Source organism: Ambystoma mexicanum, chromosome 3p (genome assembly GCF_040938575.1).
Source record: "Ambystoma mexicanum isolate Mex_15411 chromosome 3p, UKY_AmexF1_1, whole genome shotgun sequence".
In the NCBI taxonomy this organism is placed as follows: domain Eukaryota; kingdom Metazoa; phylum Chordata; class Amphibia; order Caudata; family Ambystomatidae; genus Ambystoma; species Ambystoma mexicanum.
In genome coordinates this window covers 95872160-95895771 of record NC_090925.1, presented here as the reverse complement: position 1 = coordinate 95895771, position 23612 = coordinate 95872160, and the positions used below count along the sequence as shown (strand labels likewise).

Sequence of the window (23612 nt, the reverse complement as noted above, 5' to 3'; positions counted from 1 at the left end):
GAATTTCATAATTATTTTCTTATTCCATACAACCTTTCTCCCATTATTTCCAGCCTTTAGACCACACAGCGTGGGATTAATATAATTACCCACATTGGGAATGGAAAGAGAAAAGCATAAGGGAATATGATCACCCAATTCTACCTCCATAAGTATCAAGTTTCCACAGGCTTGCTTCCAGCTATTTGAAACATAGAAAAAGTCGATTCTAGAATTATTACTTCCTCGTTTGCAAATAAATTTCGGTAAGTTCCAATCCCAGGCATGATCTAAAAGACCCAAGTCCCAATGATCAAGATAATTATCCTACCATATACCTCTTTTGATATGTGGAAGGAGCAATCTAGGAATCACCCCCCTTTCATTTAATGTGGAACCCTCAGCACAGGCCGAATTAAAGTCCCCTCCCAAGATAATACGATTACCAAACCCTTTCTCAAACCATCCTCCCAGAATCGTATTGAGAGTATCTTCCACTTCATCAATAGCCACTTTTAACGGGTTCCAATAGAGATTCAACATGAGGATCGGCTCTACCCTATTCTCCGAAGTGAGAATAATACCCAAGAGCCAATCACTCCTGAAGATCACCTCCCCGTGAAACCCCAAATTACGATCAATGGCAATAATCAGACCACCACTAGGTCTGCCCAAAGGTCCACGCGATGCAAAAGAAGAAAAAGTATAGAAACCTTCTATATAAATATCAGACAGCATCATGGTTTCCTGGAAAAAATAAATACGGGGGTGCACATAATTATCCCTTTTATTCAAAAACGTGTTGAGGTGTGCTCCCCCGCATGAATTCCAGGAAATCACATCGATATTAGAGCTGTTAGGAACGCCCACTATCCTGTCTGAGTGTCTCCAAGGTTTTAAGCGCTGGCTGTAACCATGACCAATCCTGGCCACTATTTAGAAGGCTAGAAATTAAAGCCAACCCTGGACCAAAGTTTTCTAGTTTATTGTTACCTAATTGTGGGATTTGTTGGGTTTGGATGTTATCTGTTTCCTTATATTGAAGAAACTTATCAACCTCTTTGTCATCTACTAAAGTAGATATATCGTACCCCAAAGAGTTAAGATTCTTTTCTTGAGCACGTACCATATCTGCTACCATCGCTGAATGAAAACAACTTACCATACGATGGTTATTATGGTTAGGTAGAAAGATGGCGTCTATATCATCTGTTGTAATTGCTCGTAATAAGGAAATCTTTTTAAACAGGCCTAAAAGGTAGGTTCTATTTAAATAAATCTGCGAGTCTGTTTTATTGTTATTAATCCAACCCAGTATCTTCCCTGTACAGATCTTTATAGGGGGCTGGGCCGGAATAGATTGCTTCTTTATGTGATCCACATTAGATTTGAACACAGCCTTTTCTTGAGGATCTTGGGTTTTGGAAAGATATATATCTTGGGGGGTATCTCCCGTATTATTATTAGTGGAATCAATCCCCTTCTCAGCTAACACCATCAGCCCTTGTAAGGGGGTGATACTGGGACATACTACTACTGGAATTTCTTGGGAAATAATAGGGTGCCCAATTTGTTGTGTGCCTACAGATGTTCTAGCGTGTTTAGTACTAATTATTTTGCCAAAAGCTGTCATCTTTGTTTGTTTAGTTTGTATGCGCTCTAGGCCAACTTTTAGTATATTGTTCTCCTCCGTACTTAGGTCAGTATTAATTTCCCCCCTGGGCTGGGAGTCTTTATTAATAGGCTCCCCCCGAACCTGACCCTCTTCCTTATTAGAAGCCTTATGGCTCCCCCTATCATCTGGCTCTTCCTGAAGCGGGATATTTCTAATTCCTTTGAGATTCGCATTTCTGCCTTTAATTTTTATGTTAGGCATGTTTTTGCTTTTTTTGGACATCCTAACCTGCTTTTTTGTCTTTTTTCGTCTACCGACAGGGGATTGGGGCATCTCATTTATATCGTAGTCCGAGCTATTTGCTGGAGCTGTTACATCATTATTCATGTTTGAACCTATTTCTAATACCTGGACTGCAGATTTTTCCTCTCTACATTTTGTCTTTTGTTTACATTTTTGCCCTTTTTTAGAGAAAGTATGTTGGGAGATTATTGAACCCTCACTACTAATGTTTAAACATTCCCCCTCTTTTATAATTTCTCTCACCTGCATCTGAGCGCTGGACATTTCCGTGTCCTGTTCCTGAATAGGCCCTTCTGTTGCCATAATTATGGCATCCAGAAGGACCGAAAGACTATCTGGACAGCTCAGATCCTTTCCATAGTTTTCATTATTGGTTTTATTATCTCTTTTTCCCTGGGAGACTAAATCCTCTACCACTATATTTGACGAGGTGGGGCGATCTCCTGTAAGCATAACTTCCAACAGAGTAGTAATCTTAGCATCCATGGTCATTAACCTAGTCTCTTGTTCCTCTCTATATTGATCAAGTAGTCTCTTTTCTTTAGTAGTCTGTTCATTACTGTTCTTAGCCTCCACTATACCCTCCAAGAAAGCCAGACGAGTCACTAATTGGTTAAAGGCCGCTTGTTGCCCTACCATAGAGCAAGCAATAGTCTCTTGGGATTCACCTAGGGTTTTCAAAGCCAAATTCAAACTAATGTGTAAATTGGATAGAAGTGGTATCAGGTAATCTCCTCTCTCCTCCCTTCTCAAACCAGGAGACTCCTGTTTATCTTCGTCTACCCCACGACTTTCCAATATGGTTCGCTGAGGGTCGGTAGCTTTATCTACAGTTATGGGTAAGTAATCCCTTTCCTTATCAGTTTGGGTATAGCTGGTCTTGCTATATATAGGTGGTATAGATGTCTTTATAATCGGTCTAATAGGGGATAGGTGCCTACCCTCTTGTTGTTTCCACATTGTAGGAATGTTTCTATTTTGTGAGAGTGTATCAATTGGCGTACCCTCTGATAAGCTCCTCACCCCCTTGTCTTTGGACAAAAATCTACCTACTGGTATCTCTAGATCAACAATTTCCCTCAGCAAATGGCCTGTAGCATCTGCCGTAATAAAGAAGGAATCATCCAAATCACTCTCCCCAATGGGCTGGTTAAGATTATACTTAGAACGAATGGGGGTCTCTTTAGATTGGTCCCTCCCGCCAGCCTGCTTAGAGCTCCCCGACTGAGGAGAATCGAGGGAACATTGCACCTTATCCTTATTATCCTTCCCAAAGATAAATGTTGCCGGCGAAATGTGAGTGAATTGCAAAGTTCCACATGGTTGTTTCCCCTTCCATATTAGAGAATCCAAGCATTGATTATCCCCTGCTTGTAATTTCCCAGTAATAATCCTCTTCTGAAGAGGAGTGGACGCATGATACCGAACTACCCTTTTAGTACCAATTCGACTTTGTTGAAGACATTCCTCTTCTGTGAGTTCCTGTCTGGAGTCTGGAATGTTCCTATTAGCCCCCGTATCCTCTATGTCTGGTATGTCCACATTTACCTCAGTCAAGGCTACAACATTCAAAATTGCAGGATCTGTGGTGGGATATCCCTTCGGGCTCCCTTCAGCTCTAATATTAGAATTTTCATTAATATTCTCAACCAATAAAATCGAAGCAGCCATATTTTCAGTGTGGTCAGTACTAATAAGCGCCTCACAATGAGTCAGAGAGCCTGATTGGACCTCTACTATCTTAGTAGCTTGACACACCGCAGTTTCAAACCCACTTCTAAGTGCGGGCATATTATAGAAAAAGAAAGAAAACCAGAAAAGAAATATATTAGAAAATATTAGATTAGAAAAAAAAAAAAAAACACCCTGAGGGGAGATCAGCTCGCGGCCTCTAAGTAGCAGAGACACAAAATTAGTTTTTTTCTTTTTTAAAAAAATGGCTGGGAACAAGACTAATCTAGAAACCAAATCATTCTGTACTGTAGTTGTGCCAAGAGGAATGTGTTTAAATTAAAACCCAAGGGGAGAACAGCTCGCAACCTCTAATATAATTATAATTGGGTCAGCTTAGAAGCATAATTATATAAAATATCCACATTTAAAGAGTGAGTTTAAAGAAAACACTCAGTTGCAGGGTTGGGAACGCCCGGCGGCTAGTGGAGCTGCCAGAGTCCGACTCTCCACCCCGTACCCTGGAAGCTTAAGAAGGACGTAGGTCAAAAGTTAGTAGCAGTAGACCAGATTACTCATGGCCGAACAGCCAAACAGCGGCTCCAGTCCTTACTGCCTCTAGGGCTTAACGCCGCAAGGGTGGCTCACGGCTGAAGATAAGGCCAGGTGGTGTCACGTGATCAGTCACGTGTCGCCGCTTTGCTCCGCCTCCTCCAGGAAGCAACAGGAGCACAGCAAGAGCCACACTCTGCTCGCAGTGCTGTGCTGTGAGAGGCAGGTAAATGTTCTCTTTCTAAAAAAAAACGAAAGTTCCAAAGGCAGTAAAACACTCCGCTCGGGCGGCTCACGGCTGAAGATAAGGCCAGGTGGTGTCACGTGATCAGTCACGTGTCGCCGCTTTGCTCCGCCTCCTCCAGGAAGCAACAGGAGCACAGCAAGAGCCACACTCTGCTCGCAGTGCTGTGCTGTGAGAGGCAGGTAAATGTTCTCTTTCTAAAAAAAAACGAAAGTTCCAAAGGCAGTAAAACATCCGCTCGGGCGGCTCGCGGCTGAAGATAAGGCCAGGTGGTGTCACGTGATTAGTCACGTGTCGCCGCTTTGCTCCGCCTCCTCCAGGAAGCAACAGGAGCACAGCAAGAGCCACACTCTGCTCGCAGTGCTGTGCTGTGAGAGGCAGGTAAATGTTCTCTTTCTAAAAAAAAACGAAAGTTCCAAAGGCAGTAAAACACTCCGCTCGGGCGGCTCACGGCTGAAGATAAGGCCAGGTGGTGTCACGTGATCAGTCACGTGTCGCCGCTTTGCTCCGCCTCCTCCAGGAAGCAACAGGAGCACAGCAAGAGCCACACTCTGCTCGCAGTGCTGTGCTGTGAGAGGCAGGTAAATGTTCTCTTTCTAAAAAAAAACGAAAGTTCCAAAGGCAGTAAAACACTCCGCTCGGGCGGCTCACGGCTGAAGATAAGGCCAGGTGGTGTCACGTGATCAGTCACGTGTCGCCGCTTTGCTCCGCCTCCTCCAGGAAGCAACAGGAGCACAGCAAGAGCCACACTCTGCTCGCAGTGCTGTGCTGTGAGAGGCAGGTAAATGTTCTCTTTCTAAAAAAAAACGAAAGTTCCAAAGGCAGTAAAACACTCCGCTCGGGCGGCTCACGGCTGAAGATAAGGCCAGGTGGTGTCACGTGATTAGTCATGTGTCGCCGCTTTGCTCCGCCTCCTCCAGGAAGCAACAGGAGCACAGCAAGAGCCACACTCTGCTCGCAGTGCTGTGCTGTGAGAGGCAGGTAAATGTTCTCTTTCTAAAAAAAAACGAAAGTTCCAAAGGCAGTAAAACACTCCGCTCGGGCGGCTCACGGCTGAAGATAAGGCCAGGTGGTGTCACGTGATCAGTCACGTGTCGCCGCTTTGCTCCGCCTCCTCCAGGAAGCAACAGGAGCACAGCAAGAGCCACACTCTGCTCGCAGTGCTGTGCTGTGAGAGGCAGGTGAATGCTCTCTTTCTAAAAAAAAACGAAAGTTCCAAAGGCAGTAAAACATGGGGAATTACCACCACTTGTAATTCCATGTGACCGGCAGTAACAGTAATTGACTTTGGTGGTATTTCGGCAGATTTACCACCAGAATACTGCCAAACTCATAATGCGGCCCTTTATGTTGTATTGATTTCCATTTTCCCTTAATGCAACCAGTAAAAGATTAAAAGAATTGTCTATGCCAGGGTAAACCTTTTTCCTATTTTACTCAGCTACGTGACTCAGGAGAGTTAAGTACCTGATTCACTCATGCCCTCACACACATGCACACACATTTTAACTGACACTTATCCGCCCTTCGATTGTATCTCGCCTCCTCTACTCGACATCAATTATCCATACTTTGAACCCTACTCCCTGTACAGTTTACTTATTTCTGTCTGTTCTGTCACCACTTGCTGTCCGGTCCTTCATCCGGTTAATTCATGCCACTACTACTACGTACTACTGAAAGGCAGCCTGCACCGATACTGTCCTCCTACCAACTATAAACTTTCTTATGTAAATACAAACACATTAAATACCTATTTTAAATACAAGAATGGAATCCATGCGCTCTGCAAATTCAATGTTAAGTAACATAAAATGGACGACGGAGGGGACATTTGCTATGTTTTGACTTTGTTCTTCTCTCCTCCAGGAAGACACCATGCGCGTCATTACTGCCTACGGGATGACCGACACCATTGGATATCACGGAGCCAGTCACCGTTGCATGACATCCATCCAATTATTGCGAGGAACATAGGTTTCCACAGGAGGTCCACCAGTACCGTCTTAAACCTATGATATAAAAATGACCAATGTAAGAGTAACATTTGAAATCTAGCAACGTTTTTTCAATAATGTATTTGGTAATGTACCACCTTCTGTAAGCTTAAGAAAAGGGCATTGCATCTCTCAGCCTCTCTCGATGATCTGGGAAATGCTGTGCCAAATCTCAGTGAAGCATGACGGAATGCATAGGTTCCTGGACTTGTGGCCTTGTGGAACAATCGATGGGTAGGATCAGCTGGGTCTTCCTTATAGGATGGTTTTCAAGCCAACTGGGAAACACGGTTGATCTTCAGACTTCAAGGTGGATTTAGTAGGTTGCATCTCTTGAAAAACACACTCATTGTGGTAGTAATTTCTCATTAGGGGTCATTACAACTTTGTCAGTATCCTGGCAGTAATTCCGCCAGGATACCAACAAATGGTGATACAGTTTCGTCGGATCACGAGTGTCGGGTTGATGGAGTTAATCCCCATTCATGGGGTCTGATAGGACTCCATGGGTGTTTTGCTAGCACTGTAATACCGGCTATCCTTTGCCGGTAGGGTGGTGATATTACATCCAGCTCTTGGCTGGAGGTAATTCCTCCACCCCACGAGAAAACCTGTAGTTGGCCAGTGTAGATATGTGCTGGTATACGGTAATACTGGCACGTTAATTCTTCAAAGACGTCTGGCAGTCCAGCCGTCAACATTCTCTGTGACTAATTCATGTAACTTTGGGGGTCACTTTTCTGCGGGAGCAAACAAGAACAGTGCTAGTAAAATATGCCCTTTTTCATGGTCACCATTTTTTAACACAACGTTTGGGGGTGCATTAAGTCTACCCAACATCCCAATGACTGCCTCTTCACCTGGGGGAAATCCCTATAGATTATGCCTGTCTGTTTTTACACCCGAGAAAATAAAACGGGGTGTATCCTTCAGGATTCATGCCAGTATCGCCTGTCACACGCTGCGAAGCATTTAAACACATGATTGACCATGGAGCCCTCCCATATTCCCATGCCGTTTCTGTGTGAAAAAATAATTAATATAGACTGCCGTGGACACCGAAGTGCTCGCTCCCTTTGTCCTCTACATGCAATTGCCACCTGACTTAATGTGAGCTGAAGATTGTTGATATTCTGATGTTTAATGAAGATGTGTGTTCAGTCGAACATATGTGGAGTACTCGGTCTTCTCTTACCATTGAGATCATGTGATTATGGATGTTAGTAAAGATTTGTTTTCCCACTTTCCTGCCATTGATTTCAATGGAAACATTACCTAATTGCTTTGGCTTTAACGTACTCACTTTTTGAGGTAAGTAAGATATTGTACTGCCCTTGCTCAACTCACTGATCTTGTGGGCAATGGCTAGCTCTCATGTACCCTCTGCTAGATTACTCTGTTGTTTTACTGTAGCACACATCACCTTGCAGTAAAGTGCTGCCTGGGTACTAGCTAGTCCCTTTTCTCTTTCTATACTTTTCTGCTACCTTTCCGATGTGCCAAGGACGGGATGGCGGCACTGGATTTCTTCATTGCACTCGTGTGCACGCTTATGATTTACTGCATAATGGCACTTTAGGTTTCATATACTCAATATGGGGGCACCATGTGGTTTCCACCCTGTCCTTTGGCCATCTTGTTCTTTGACATTCTTCCTTGAAGACTAACCATATAAGGCAAGAACTTTGCTGGAATTTGGATTGGATTTCCAGCAAAAGTGTAACCTGGCTGGATACAGGTGATGGTACTGTCTTGTCCGTATCCAGATTCCAGCCATGGGATGTCTGTTGCTGCTCAGATGGGTGCCCAGCCCTGGTCTGTGTGACTGGTTCACATCCTTACCAGTGGAGGGCTGCGTTGGCTCCCAGGGCAATTTGGATTAGGGGTTTGGGGGGATCCTGCAGCTGGTCATGTGATTACAAACTGGAGGCAAGACCTTGAGGAAGAGGAGCACTGTGCTGAAAACCCGGAAGACTGATGCAGAGGATGACCAGCATTGCCAATGCCAAGTTCCCATGAAGCCAAGAAGACCCTCAACGGTGCTTCGACCCTTGGACTATTGGGACCAACGAGTCGAGAGCCCTGCGTGAGGTGTCTGCCATCAAAAGCCATCAGAAGTGTTCCGGGACCATCTTCTGGGCTGCCCAGCTTTGCAAAAGGCCTAGTCAGTGCATCGTCTGCCATCCCAAATTTGAGTTTAGACTTCTACTTGTCCTCAACTTGCAGCCTAAGACCGACCATCCCTCTTGCTGTAGCTGCTCTCCTGCATGAAGAGTGGCCTTCCCGGAGCATAGCCTTATTCACCTCCATGTCTCTTGCCTGCCTCCTCGTGATCGGCCTGAACTTCACTGCTGCCTCTGCTGCTGTCACTGCCATCTCCTGGTGGACTCCTCTCACCATGGTACCTGCTGTGGCTGCTGTCCTGAGGTGCCTAAGCCATTCTGCTTGGAGACCTCGCCTCGGGAACCGTCCCACCGGAGAGGAGAACCGCTATCTACACAGAGTCAATCCCACAACAGATTTCAGTCACTGCTCCCATGATCCTAGAACCTGCTAAAACCAGACCAATGGCAGATGTAAGTGAACCACGCAATTTCAAGTCCCCTAGCAGTGGTAATTCAGAGGGCATAGTTCGAGTCACGAGCCTGCATACTTTTGTTCTTGACCCCCCCACCACAGGGATTGTATGGGCACACAGTATGCTCCCTTAATCTCCCTTGCCTGGACGTAATCAGTGGAGTTCTGAGCAGGACAACCCCAGGGTAACCCCAAATGTGGTGGGATTGGAAGAGTATTCCTGAAAACCTTCTATTTACTTTTTGAACTCTAAAAGGACTACATTCTGGAACGGTGTCAGCCTGTTGGCTGTGCTAATGCTTGTTCTTAAGTCAAGGAACATGGTTACTGCTTTAAATTGCACTTTGCTTCTCATAGTGTTTCCTTCCTGCTTTAACTGTTACACTGTGTTTCAGTGTGTGTAATCTCACTTTGAGATCACCCACTGTGTACATATAAGCATATAAGCATGGGCACGGTGTGTTAGTAGTGACCACTTGATTTTCTTCTTTACCTGCTTAGAGTTAAGCCCTAATAAATTGGTATATTTTTGTTATTCATTTCGTGCAATTTGAGTGCCCTGTGTTGGGTTAACTGCCCTCCTACACTACCCCCACAGCCACTGAAGTCTGCCTGTCCGCTCCCTCCATGTTGCCTTGTATGACGAAATGGCTACCTCTGTGCAGGAGTACAGGCATGAGCAGTGTCTGACCTGCCCACTCAGCCCCAAGATACTACCAGCAGTGATCTCAATCATAAAGGCAAAACAGACACAAGTCCGACGGGCAAAACACCTTTGACCTTTGTGGTTACATGGACCGAGGGAAGGCTATACTCTTAAAGAAGGGTGTCAGTTGATAACAGTAGCAACCCAAACAGCAGGTTAGTACACAGATTTTAAAATAAAAGAAAGTCAAATTATGTTACATACAAACATAGAAGGAGATTCTCCAAACTTTTTTAGTGTAAATGATGAAATGATGTGATAGGTTATTAATAACGCGTTAAATACCGAAAGGTTTCTAAGCGCGTTGCTCCGTGTCGTCTTGCTTCCAAGGCAGGCACGTTGCCCCTGAGCTATCCTTCCGAGACTACTGTATCTCATCGTTTACCCTAAAAATAGATGCGCCCTATCCTGAACTGACACTTGAATGCGTGCATCATGGGCGTGTTCAAATGCCCTCTCCTACCCCCTTTGCCCATTCGCGCAAATCAGGGGGTACTTCAGCGCCTTTGAAAGGGCATGCCGTGCTCTTAATATGCACAGAAGGTATCCCCTCTACCTGGTTGGAACAGCTGCAGGCGGTGCGCATTCCATGACACGGCCAATACTTACCTAACTGTGTTGTACAGTTTTTTTAGTGGAACAGCAGTGATATACAGTTCGTGCCGGCGGTACCAATTTCCCCACTATGGCCGCATCGCACTGGAACTCTCTACCCACCCACATTAGGATGATTGACTCGCACATAGCCTTCCGCAAAGCAATCAAAACTAGGCTGTTTGTATGATTCTTGCACCCTTTGCACTTGCTCTTATACATCTTACATCTCGCCGTATTTGGCCGGATGTTAGCACTGGTTGGTATCAAACCTGTATGCAATTGCCTTATGTGCTAAAGATGTAACCACCGGTGTATGGATTTTACTTAAGCACCTGTCATTTCAACCAGGAAACTATATTGTTGGGCTGCCTTCAATGTAACCCTGAACTAAGCCTACTTACATGCTCTTGCAATAGCGCCTCGATGCGTTTGGGCTGTAGTGCGCTCTACAAATCCAAAAAATAAAATAAAAGTAAAATATGAACTTCTGCTGTCCTACTTGCATTTCTATCACTCAAGACGGGACCGGCCATTAAGGGCCCATCACTGTGAAATGTGCTCCCACCACCCATGTGGGTGCTGGTAGCCTCTCATACTTCAGTGTATGCAAAGGGGGCACAGCACCCAAGAAATGCACAGGTGACCATACATTTAAAAAGTACATCCACTGGGCTTTTAACATTCGTGTTCCTTTTTGAGAAGCAAAGCTACACGTTTTTAATGACACAATAAACATACAATTAGCTATCTGAAAACACCAGTAAACACCTCACCCCTGTAATAGGGAACACAGCAGATGCAGATTGTAACATAAATCACTCTCTGTACTTCAGTATGCAGCAAAGGCAAGACATTGGGCCTCATTATGACCCGGGCGGTAAGGGATTACCGGTACCGGTAAGGGCACCAGTACCGGTAATCCGTTACCGCCCAATTCCGAGGTCCCTTTGTGGGTCCTCCCTTAACGGCTGGTTTTACCAGCCGTTAAGGATGGGACCCGCAAAGGGACTTTGGAGGTAATTACGGTACCGCAATTTGCGGTACCGTTATTACTGCCTTCCCCATTCCCATTGAGTCCTATGGTGAATGGGGAATTACCGCCCCCGCAAATCTTGGAATCGGGTGGTAATTCCACATTCACCATGGCGGAATCGGTAGTTTACCGGTGGCAACCATGGCGCAAATAGCACCATGGCTACCGCCGGGTCGTAATGAGGCCCATTGCATCAATGTCACTGTTCAAAAGGGATATGTTTGAAGAACAAGGCAGAAGCAGGGATTTACAAGTCACTAAATTCTCAGAAGGTGGAAGGGGGGACAGTGCCCCCTAAAAGTACTTATTTCTGTCTTGGGAAACTCCACAGCCAGTGATTATTGGCACTTTAGATGTGTTTGTGGCAATATCACGATGTTCGAACTCACTGGCAGTCGGCGTCCAGACAGTTTGAGAGTGCAGGCACCCAAAGGGTCAAGAATGCATTTAGTGAGACAAAGTTGTCAAATAATTGGACCTGCGATCTTGTCAGGCACACCAATGGCTTCTGCTGGATCGGGTCAGTGTTTGCGATGGCGAGTTCGTTACCTTCCAGCCGGGCGAGTCGGCGCTCGTGTCAGTGGCTGTCTCGAACCTTTAGCATGAGGCTTGGGTTGTTGGAGATGTTCCACAACTTTGGGTTGAGACAGCATCTGTAAGGCTTGAGATGCAGCAGGTGGTTTGATGTGGCGACACTACAGGTGCTGTGGTGGCTTGAAGGCGAAGTGGCTCAAAAATGGCTCAAAGCAGCTAAGCATTTTTCCAGCTTCTCTTGGGCTTGTTGGGGAGCAGATCCTTCTTGTTTTGCACGCCTATTCCAGGGAGCCTGGCTGCCTCCTGCAGAGGGAGGTTCCTTCACCTCCAGTGGAAGGGCCCTGATTCCAGTGCAGCCATCAGGTGAAGCATCAGTCCAGCAACAGCTCAACCCCACTGCTCCCAGGGGATGGCTCTGAGGCAGAGTTCTCCTCAGCCTGGGGTGCCTGCTGTCTTCATCTCTGTGGCCGAGGACTCTGGAATGGACTGAACTCTCAACAGAAGCCCAAAGATGATTTCTTGTTCTTTATGGTGTCCAAATATGAACCCAAGAAAGAATGGGGGACCCCCTACCTTATAAAGCAATAATGTCACAGCTGGGTGGTCCAAAGTAAGCCTGCTGTAAGGAGAGCAATCCCTCTTGGTGTGACGAGTGACCCTTGCCTCCTGATATCATCCCCAGAGTGCCTTGTCCTGCAGGAACTGGAAAGGACAGGGAGGTAGAAGGCGTAACAGAAAATCAAGGTGGTGACCCCCCTCTTCTCAGCCTAACTTCCCTCACTGGCCACTCTAACTGTGCTCCCTACCCATGCCTGTTGACTTCAAAGGCCCTCGGGTGTGCAGAGCACAGGTGTGACGCTGGTCTTGTTATGTCAATGCTGCCTTTAAAGCACCGACCCACAGGAGATCTCCTCCTGCAATGTTCTATGACTTGAGTGAAAATCTCACCTTCCTTTCTGGCAATTAGTAGAGGTAGCATTTTGGTCATTGTGTCACTGGCAGTAGCAAAGAAAGCCAGGCTAGCAATGCATCCTCACTGCCCTGATGTAGCTGGGCTCACAGGGTTGACACTTGCACAATATCACTTTTTTTGCCTCTCATAACTGTGTGCTCATATCAGTCATCATACCACAGCCAAGCATGGCTTGTCTTTGTAGACTACCCTGACACCAGACCGATTAAGGCAGACAATTCTTATAATTTAGATTAGAAATGCATAAGTTAAAATGACACCTCTGGCTGCAGGTGCTTGGTGTTCACTAGCTGTTAGGGATGCATGTGTGACTTCTGTACCTGCACTATGCCACTGAAGAGCAAGAGTGGCAGATGTCACGAGACTGGTGCAGCAAAGGCACATCGACACACTATGATGAAAGAGCAGTCTGTTAAGCAGGTCCGCTTTCAGAAACAGAATTACCTGCATCATTTTATATAAGTAAGAATAACAAACAAATAGGGCTTTCAAACATCCTGTCAGATGACTTTCTGTAACACCTTAAAAGAGTTTGGCTACATTCAAGTGTCAAGTACCATGTTCATCAACTAGCGTAGCCTAAGAATGGACTTAAACAGCCACTTTACAACACAGGAGCAGCATTTACTGCATGTTTTACTGCTGTGTACAATTATAGATTCTCCTCGAGGGCTAGATCCACGCCGGGTTTTCAGGATACACCTCATCATTTCTAAATGCATGCAAATTTGTCCCCATGAATATTAATGAGTGATATCCTAAAAACCCATTAGGATTCCGGACCTCGAGACCTGGAGCTGGCCAAACCTGCGGGCCATGTGCACAATATCTGCCTGCTTTTGTGTGCTAGTAATTCCCACCACGCAAATGTGTTACTGGATGCAGTTTTGTTATATTTGGTAGCAATGTAGAAGATACCATATTTCCACAAAGTAGTCTAATGGGTCTCCAAAGAGGGTCATGACTACAGGGTCTTTATCACTTTAAGACATGCAGACTCTTCCTGTTGCCACAACTGAACAGCATGTGGTGATGATATTCGAGAGCTAGCTGTATTTCTGGAGGAAATACCCCCCAAACTAGTACTGAGGCAGGGACAGCATTTAACAAACATGCCAGGGGTAGAGGAAGTGACTTCACACGACCCTTGACCTCTGAAGACATCACAGGAAGTGATGTCATTTGACCACACCCCGAAATGGCATCACAGGAAGTGATTGAACACGACCTTTCAACCCTTGACAAAACAGGAAATAGCATCACAAAGCATTGTTCCTTAGTACACTACGAAAAATATGGTTTTGACATCACTGTAATGTTATATATATTTCATACAAGAATGGATCACCACATGTATCAGTAATATCAGTGTGTATAGGCCCATATTACCAAATTACTATGAATGCAAGCAGACGTCCAAAGCCAAATGATAATGATGGGTTATTATATAGCACTGATGCTTAAGCACTTTACATAGAATAAGTACACATTCAACATCACCCAATCTGTGTTGGTACTCATTTATTGACCTCAGAAGGATGAAAGGCTGAGTTGGCCTTGCCGGGATTTGAACCTGCAAATCACCCATACACACATCGAGCAGCAAGCACTGAACCCACTAAGCTATGGTACCGGCTATAGCTATCTTACCGGCTATGGTAAAATGAGCAATTACATGCCTGAATGTTCTCAAAGTCAGAATGCAAATTACGCTATGTAGTGGATACCAATAAACTGGTAACTGAGAGTTAATAGCATGCCAGTTCCTCTGCAGGTCTGGTGCAAAGTTGGCCACATGTCAAGACTGCGTGGCTCTACTTTTCAGGCTTCAAAGGTTGGCAAAATACATACCATTGGGAGGGTTCATAACTGTGTATTAAAGAATTTAGAGTAGCGCATGGATAGCAACGCACTCACACAGCATCCCGTTCTCTGGGCACGCGTTACCTCATTAACTCAAACAAACATCCTGAACAGCATGCCATGGAGATAGGAACAATAGACACATTACAACAGAACATTCATTGTGGCACAATGAAATCAAGAGCCACTGTGTGTGCTATTGTCAAACTATTCTACATTGTACACAAGTTTTAGGCGCAAGGATTTTGTCAGGTGACCGATGACACGGAGATGGAATGTCTCGTGATGATCATAACAGAGTCAACGGCAGAGAAAAACATGCTATAACTGCCACTTGCGAAAAGCAAAATACATGGGCCTCATCACGACTTTGGCGGTAACCCTTAAATCTGGCGGTAGCGCTATTACCGCCAGATTTAAGGGTTCGCCAAATCAGGACTTCGGTGGATTTCCCCCCAGCCCTTAGCTGGGGGGAAATCCGCCGAAGATTCGCGCTATTACCGCCGGCGGGAAATCCGCCGGCGGTAAGAGCGCGAATGTTCCCCATTGAGCCCAATGGGGAATGGGGCATTCCTGTATGGGCTCAATGGGGAATGGGGATTCCCAAGTCCGCCAAAGTCGTGATCCCGCGCTATTAGCGCCGGGGGCTATGGCGGTCGCGCTAATAGCCCCCGCGCTAATAGCGTTACCGTTACCGCCCAAGTCGTGATGAGGCCCATAGTCCGAAAATGATGCTTATTCTGCATTGTGAATTTGAGGTGTTTAAGAACAGACTAAATCAGTGACTCACCTCCTGAAGTGTGCCTGAAATAAACCCTTAATGAGTCTAGCAAATATTGTGTAGAATTCCAGAAAGACAAATCATGTGTTATTCCTATTCTTTCTGATTTAGGGTCACTGCTCAAAGTGTTACACGTGTGGGACCCCCTGTTTTTTAAGAGGCATGCATAAGAAAGCCAGCTACTCCAGAAACAAAGAGCCATATGGCGCTGGCCACAGCCAAGTAGCTTCTATTTGTAAAAAAACAAGATTTTTTTCTTTTTTTTTAGGGGTAGCAACAGAGACCGCAGGGGTAGCAAGGGAGACCTCAGCGTCACAGCTGTGAGCCCTGGCGACCCCCAAATGACGTCCCTGTAACTGAGGCAATGAGGCCCGACGAAGAATACGTGTTAGGATCTCATATATATTATACAACAACCCTTTGCTGGTTGCGGGTCATTTTGAAAAAAAGCTTTTGTTTAACAAATAAAGTATCTGTGATAATACCAAGGAAGCAAAAGAGAGAGTGAGAGAGTGATAGAAAGAGGCAGGGAGCAACAGAGAGCTTGAGAGTTTTCCTGCACTGAGGATAGTGAGGACAATATGAATTAGAGTGATTCAATGACTAATGTGAAATTGACAATGTCAGTATACAAATAATTGACATGCTTAAGAAAGAAATAAACACTAATCTGAGCAACATTTCAACTGTCATGAAGTAGTTGCACATAGTGTTGTATGGCAGAACTGAAACATGAGGAAAGGGCGTTCTCCACTGAAGAAACAGTCCAGGAAACAGGTTCCCAGCAAAGCAAGGAGACCCCTCAATCCTCGTGTTGAGGGTATCATTCTCTGCACATCCCACTCGGTAGCATGAAAAGCAGAGGTGAGGTAGGTGTGCGCTAACAAAGAGATGCACAACCATAGCCACTGAACAGTGGGGCAGCTTACAGGCGTCAATACACAGCATTAGTATGAAGGAAGGGATGGCTGCCTAAAAAACACCAAACATCAAAACAAGCGTCCATGCATCAAGCAGACTGTTTATCAGACACGACCATGGTGTGCAGATTGGACAGTGTAATACTCTGCAATATTGCTACACACGTATGCTACAAATAGTGCACCACCTGTGGCTGTGATTATTAGTTCTAACACACCTACAGCATGCACTCTGTGTAGCATTCACATGCACTGCATGCAGCCTGCATAGGTAGGTTGGTCTGGTTAGTGCAACTTTGAAACACATGAATTGCACAGTATGTGCCCATGACATCAGGACATGAGATACAGTGCACGGGGACACCTTCACTCTCCAACCTGGACACACCAACTAGAGTCCACAGCCTTTGGTCACAGTGTTCCATGTGTCGTGTAGTAGATGGACTGTGTCTGTGCTAGAGACACTGTGCACCACACTTCACAGCTTGTCAATGTGCCATCATTTGTAAATACCAGCAGGGTTTCAAACAGTGTTCAGCAGTGGGGCTGCCCGATATTCCGACAAACTCACGTATCAAGTTGAATCCCATGGCTCGGATTTGGTGAATTGGCAACATCTCGCGATATTCGCTGGCAGGCCAAAGCGGCACCCAAACTAGAATGCACGTTCAGGGTGTTAGTAGTAGTGCAGGCACCCTTTCTCCCTTACCCCTACTGTGTTACCAACACAACTACATACCATTATGTGTGGATAAAAATTAGCCACAGGCTTTTAATATCATTTACAGCATAAAAAAACACAAAATAAAAACAGGTAAGCTTTTGCATCCCCTGTCCAAAGGGAGTGATGCCTCCCACCAGCCGATTGTTCTTCAGAGCTCACCCTCACTTTCCGGTAGTGGTTGTTCCACTGTTCTTCGAGCTCTGCTTGGCAAGTCCTTTCTTTGCGTTCATGCAAGCTGCACTTTTGCCTTTCCCTGTTTCCTCTTCTTTTCTTGGCTGGTTCCTTTTCTCAGCCCAGTTGGCATCCTCTCCTTAGACACTTGCTGCCACATCTGAGTGGTTGCTCAGGTTCTCCCAAATGTACCCTTATCTGCACTCCCTATGTTCTAGTGCTCTAAAAATGTTGTCCATAAACACCTCAATCCCCTTCTCCGACAGGTGCACCCCATCGTGGTAAGGGTTGTTTAGAGAAGTGTAGCCCTGTGTGCATGCAGAACTTCTTCAGGGCTTTGTTCAGCTTCCTCCTAGAGGTTTCGACTGTCTTTCTGTATCCTGCTATTTCCGACAATTTCCATCCCCCTCCAACAGTGTGCTCTGCTGTGTAAATATTCGCAAATGTCCCTCTGCAATTGTCCCCTTCCCATACATGTCAGATCGTTGCCCCCTAGGTGTGTCACAAATATTCTGGGGGGTCTCTGAAACCAATTAGATCAGACATCCTCTCGTGTATGTCCTCTCAGTGCATCCCTGGCATTCCCCACCAGGAGGTGATTGTTGAATGTGATTGTTTTTGGGAAGTGTAACCCTTCCCTTGCATTAACCATCCATCGCCCTGCCCGTCATGAACGATTCGCCCACTATCCATCTGTGAGGGGGAACGCGAAGCGTATTCAATGAGCTCTTCTCTTACATATTTTTTTAAAACAGTTTGATTTCCAACCCCCGATTCTCTTGACCCCTCTTGCTCCCAAGCCCCCAGGCCAGGTGGATGTTGCTGCCCCTATTCAGGAAGAGTGTGTGCCCAACTTCATTGGCTCCCACCCTACCTTTCTGATCACTTTCTTTAATATCGGCTGAAATTGATACCTGTTGAGGGCTTTCCAATCCTTGTGTATTAAAAGTTGACCCCCTTGCATTCGACGCTTCTCTTTAAAAGACTGTGTGATGCATCTGAGTCAGTGGCCCTTCTCCTGGATACATCTTAGTTCTATCGCCCTCTCTTTTCCCATTTGGCCGGTGTTGGATTTCCTTAAAAATATTGTCATGCCTTCTTCTCCCATGCTTTCATCTCCCAGGGGCAGCCCATCTCCCGCTGTTGTATTGCGTGCCACTAGTTCCCCTATCCCGAGCGCCCCAAAGTATGCTCGGTCAAATGCTGCCCTGAACAATGCTCCTTCGTATGTGTTGGAGCATGTTATTCCGAACACTGCTAACAGGCATATTAACTTTTCAAAGTTCAGGGCCACCTGGGGTCAGGCTTGTTCCCTTCTACTTCGGCCCATCCCTTCATTGCATATTTCATAAGGGGGCTGTCCGTTGGATCCGTCCCTCTAGCTAGCTTCACTGCGTACGCCACTGCTACTAGATGCGCTGCTGCCCAACTTTTCCTTCTCCCCTGTGTGAATGCCCATTCCCAGAATCTGCACATATCCCTTGTTGATGTCAATCTCTTTGCATTTTTGGATCACCCTCTTTACATCCTGCAAGTTTTTCTCATATTGCTTACTCGTTTTCTGGGCCAAAGCCTTTTAGGTGAGGTTTCTTATGGCCTGCCCATGTTCTCTCTCCAGCCTTTCTGTGCCTTCCATTGACCTTTTTCCTTCCTTTGTGCCCGACTTAGGGCCATGCTTTCCTTCTCGTACTGTCATTGCAGTGGCGCCCATGCCTCCTCTGGTGTGGCCGTCTTTTGGTCTTCTGCGTCCGGCTTCAGATGTCTGAATGCCCTCCACTGTGAACGAGACAGGGCATCAGCGGCATCATTTACCTTGCCGGCGATGTGCCTGTCTCTTAACCATACGTTATTTTTCAATGCTATCAATGTTATTGCCCTTAGTAGTTCCAGCACCAGAGGGCAGGATGCGCTCCCTTTTTTCATCACCTAAACTGCTGCCATGCTGTCGGACCACACCGCCACCTTCTTGTTCTTCAGCTCATTGCACCAAGCGCATACTGCCAGCCATATTGAGAATAGCTCTAGTAGTGTGATGGTCTTGGTCCATTCTAGAGCTTGCCATTTCTCTGGCCATTCCTCTATGCACCATTTAATCCCCAATATGGCACCGAAACCGCACGCACCTGCTGCGTCTGTAAACAGTACTCTTTTGTCGTCCTGGTTGATAGGTGCACGCCAGAGAACCAAGCCATTGAAATCTTCCAGAATTTCTTCCCATACTGTCAGGGCTTTTTTACTGCCCGTACCCAGCCTGACTCTGTGGTGTCTCTGTGTGGCCCCTTTTGTTCTGATCTCGATGCTCCTATGGAATATCCCCCATGTGGTATCACTCTCCCTGCAAAGTTTAGCTTTCCTGCCAGAGATTGTACCTCCCTTACCATTGCTTTGTCCCTTTCCTTTAGCCCTTTGATGAGGGATGCTAAGCCCTCCACTTTGTCCCTCAGGATGCAGCACACCCCTTCCCTTGCGTCAATTTCTATGCCTTAGAACTGGATTATTTGTGTTGGCCTCATCATCTTCCCTTGTGCTAGCGGGATGCCCCACTGCTCTGCTAAATTTACTAAACTGTCCAGTGCATTTCTGCATAAACCAAACAGCTGTGGACCTACAAATGAGAAATCGTCCAGATAATGGACCACTATTGCTTCTGGCATTGTCGTCTTCAGTGTCCATTGCGCATTGCATGGGTAGGCATTTGTCGTGGTAGCAACTACCTTCCCATTTGCAAGCATAGCCATGGTTGTGATTCCTCATGTACCGGGAGGAGCCGGAATGCTGATTTTATGACCGCTTTTGCCAACCATGCTCCTTTACCCACCCCACTGACTAGTTCTACCGCCTCCTGGAAATCTGTGTATGATGCTGCCGCTTCCAGGGGTGAGATGCTGTCATTGACTAAACTACCCAGGGTCTAAGATAAGTGATGGATACATCTAAATTCCCCCTCTTCTTTCCTAGGTACTAGACCCAGGGGGTGAGCAGATGAATTCCTGAAATGGTATATTCTCAATGGGCCTCCCATTTTGCCCACTTTTATCTCTTTCTGTATCTTTTGCCTTACTACTTTTGAGTTTTCCTTTGCCGAATTCTGTGGGATGGCCTGTGACCCGTTCACCTTAAATGCTATGCTGAAACCTTCTGAAAATCCTTCCCCTATTAATTTGGCTGTCTCTCTGTCTGGGAAGGACTGCAGACATTCTTCCATCTTTTCCAATTGTATCGATGACCTTCCCATAGTGCCATGTGCCTAATGGACGCTTGCCCTCACTGTCTTGTGCTGGATGTTGCTCCCTTGGTGCATTTAGTGCTGCTGTGGTCCCTGCTGCACCTCCCGCACTAGTGCCTAAATTTGCAAGCTTTTCCCCATGATCCTTTATCAAACTTCTAGTAGATTGCGGGTTGCTCCTGGGTTGTCCATGCCCCCCTCCACCACCCTATGCTCTGGGTGGCATGCGATTCTGGCAGTTCTGCTGGAATCCAAACTGCTTTCTCCAAAAAGGCTGCTCCCTTGCTCGTTGATTCGTTGATACCTGTTATCGCCGCCCCTATGAATGTTCCAGCTATCACTCCCCCTATAGTTATACTGCCGATATGGTTTCCTATGGTAGTTCCCCGCTTTATGCTCCCATTCTTCTGTTAGTTCATTGAAGATGTATGCGTTGTAATCCTCCTCGTCCCACTCTAGGTCTGGGTAACAATCCATTTGCATCCTAAACTCGTGATCGTATTCACGTCATGCATCTCCCCCAGAAGCCTTGTGAACCTTGAAAACCCTCTGCTTGTATGCCACCATGGCCGTCCCTTCTTCTGGGTATTTCTGCGGGATAATTGTGGATGGGATGTGAAAAGCTGATACCCAATTCTCGAAAGTCTGTTCTACTGCCCCATTCCTGCTGGCGACCTTCTCTTATTTTCTCTCGTCTTTGTAAACAACGTACCCCCTTTTTTGATATTCTAACAGTGAAAAAATGTCCATACATTCTTTACGCCATATTTTAGTTTTCACTTTTTCATTGTTGTGCCATGCCATTGCCTTCTGCGTTCTCCTATGCATATCCTTGCCCATTAATCCTACCAAATGTAGTCATAACCTGTTCCCCTTCCTGGCTGCCTAAGGCCTGGCCCTCTATCTGGTTTGCCCCATTTACTGCTGCTTTAGGAACCTCTCCCTCTTGCACCTGGGGTGTCCCCACAATGCCTACCTGCTTTGTGGGTTCCTCCACCCTCGCACCCAGGCCTGCGCCGTCCTCTGTGCTGTCTGTGCTGCCCTTCCTTTGCCCTTTGCTCAATACACTCTTCTGTTTGAGCCATGCCTGCACATTTTCTGCCCCCTCCTCCCCACTGCTGTCTGTGCTTATGGCAGATTCTGAGGACGCCTGCCTGCTTTTTTTTTCTCCATTTTTCTTCTGCCCACATTTATTTTTGCTCGTGCTGCCCTGTTTGGGCGATTTGCCCGACAAATCCATGCCTGAGCATAACATTTTCAAAATGCGTTTTTCTTTTTTTTTTAATGCTACCTGTGTTTTTTCCTTTCTTGCTCCTCTTCATTGCGGCCTCTTCTGTCGTTTTTTCTGCTGCTGTGCTTGGCGCTTCTCCTTTTCTCTTGCCACTTGGGCAGTATTTTCATCGTCTGCCCCTCGTGACTCGCTCCCACTGCTTTCGTCGATCAGCAGATCTTTACTCTTGGCCACCCCTCACCGCGCGTTAGACACCCATTGTGCCCCAAATTATTATTCCTGCACCTTTTGCCCAGTCCTGGAGTTACTTTGCTTTTCTGCGCTGCTCCTCTGCCATTTTTTGGATGCTCTCTGCTTTCTGCAATGTTACCCCTTTGCTGCGCTAGGCAGGTATTATGTAGCTAAAACAGGAACCAGATCCCCTGCTTCCTGGGCTGGTATTATTTTTCTGCAATCACCCTCACCTTGCCCCTCAATTTGCGTAATGTTTTTGTTGAGCTTATGGGCTCAACTACAGCCCCTGTTTTCTTAGGTGGGCATTATAATGCAGCGTGGAATTGTGCAAACGGAATGAATGCTTGGGAGCCTGGCCCTGGCCGCTGCGTACCCCGACCACTCCTCCGGCATCTACCTCCAACAAAGTAACTACTTTGCCTGGGTTCGGCTGTGCGCACAACGCTCTGCTACCAGGCTGGACTCTCGCTGGGCACTTCCCCGTTTTCTGCTTACGCCCTGCTGCGGCTCCCTCTGGGCAAGCGCCTGGGCTGTGAGCACACAGCCCTGCTGTTGGGTCGATTGACACAGGCCGCCTCCTTTCTTGTTGACCTCTACCTAGTTGCGGATATCCAGCAGCTGTTCTCTGGTCTGCCGAGGCCTGGCTGGCCTCTCCATGAGGTAAGCCCACTGCAAGCCTGCACTCCTGCAGTCCGTCTGCCTCCACCCTATGCCTAAACTCCCCCCCCCGGACCTCTATCTTCCCATTCCTGAAGGTCGGTCACGGGCCTGTGGCCGTGTTCTGCTCCCACCTGCCAGTCCGCACTGCTGGATCCCTCCATGGGTTGAGGCAGGCTGTGGGGAAGGTTGGTGGTGCTGGAAAAGACCCATCTCACGTGCACTTTACGTGCATTTCTCATGTACGACTGTGAGGGCAGGAGTGCACTGGCAAGCTCACAGCCTTTTTTAGAGGGGTTATGGTGGGCCTTGGTGGAGTTTGGTGGTCTCTATTTGTCAGTGTGCTAATATTTATTTTAGTGTTTGTTAATCCTTATGTGTTGCCTTCAGAAGTGGTGTAGGCTTCCCGCCTTCATTTGTTGTCTTTCCTTTTTTTATCTTTACTTTCCCCTGTACAAAGCATACACAATATGCAAAACAATTTCCCTATCCTTACCTCGGTTTCTTTTCCCCATTGTGTCACCTCTTTTCTCTGCCCATTTTCTTATGTGGGTCATTTTGTCATACTGGGCCTTCTTTCCATTACCTAGAGGTTTACCCATGTAGTTTTAAAATACAAACATTGTTCCCTTTGTATGCCAATATGTTTGTCAAACCTGCAAATCTTCCTATTTGTGTTTGACTCAGGGAACAATTCTCCTGTTGTAATCATCTTTCTTTTGTGTGTCTGAAAACCCTGCTTGCCTCATATTGTTTGCTGTTGGTGCTGGTCCCAATGAAGGAATGTAAACCATAGAGTGGGATATGGCGTTGTACTCAGAGGGAGATGTTGAGTAAGAAGAGGCAGGGCGATTCTCAGAGGACGTTAATTGCGAGTTTTTGGAGGAGGATAGTGTTTCTGTTGTTCTTTGTGGGGATGGATGCCAGTCGCCCAGAGCCAGAGCAGGTGTTGGCTCCGTTGGAAGAGTCATTGGGAAACGTGGGGACGTGGAGATGAGGCAACGCTGACAATGGAGAGTTTGTC

At 46.4% G+C, this 23612-nt stretch overlaps 1 protein-coding gene across 1 annotated transcript in view; it reads left to right on the top strand.

The window, feature by feature from the left end:
* LOC138580127 (putative DBH-like monooxygenase protein 2) overlaps positions 1–23612 on the top strand; it is a 548912-nt gene that overhangs the window by 473873 nt on the left and 51427 nt on the right. Inside the window, exon 14 of the mRNA XM_069650422.1 lies at positions 6234–6398. Within this exon, the coding sequence (XP_069506523.1) occupies positions 6234–6341 (108 nt within the window). The 3' untranslated portion in view covers positions 6342–6398. The remainder of the gene's footprint in view (positions 1–6233; positions 6399–23612) is intronic.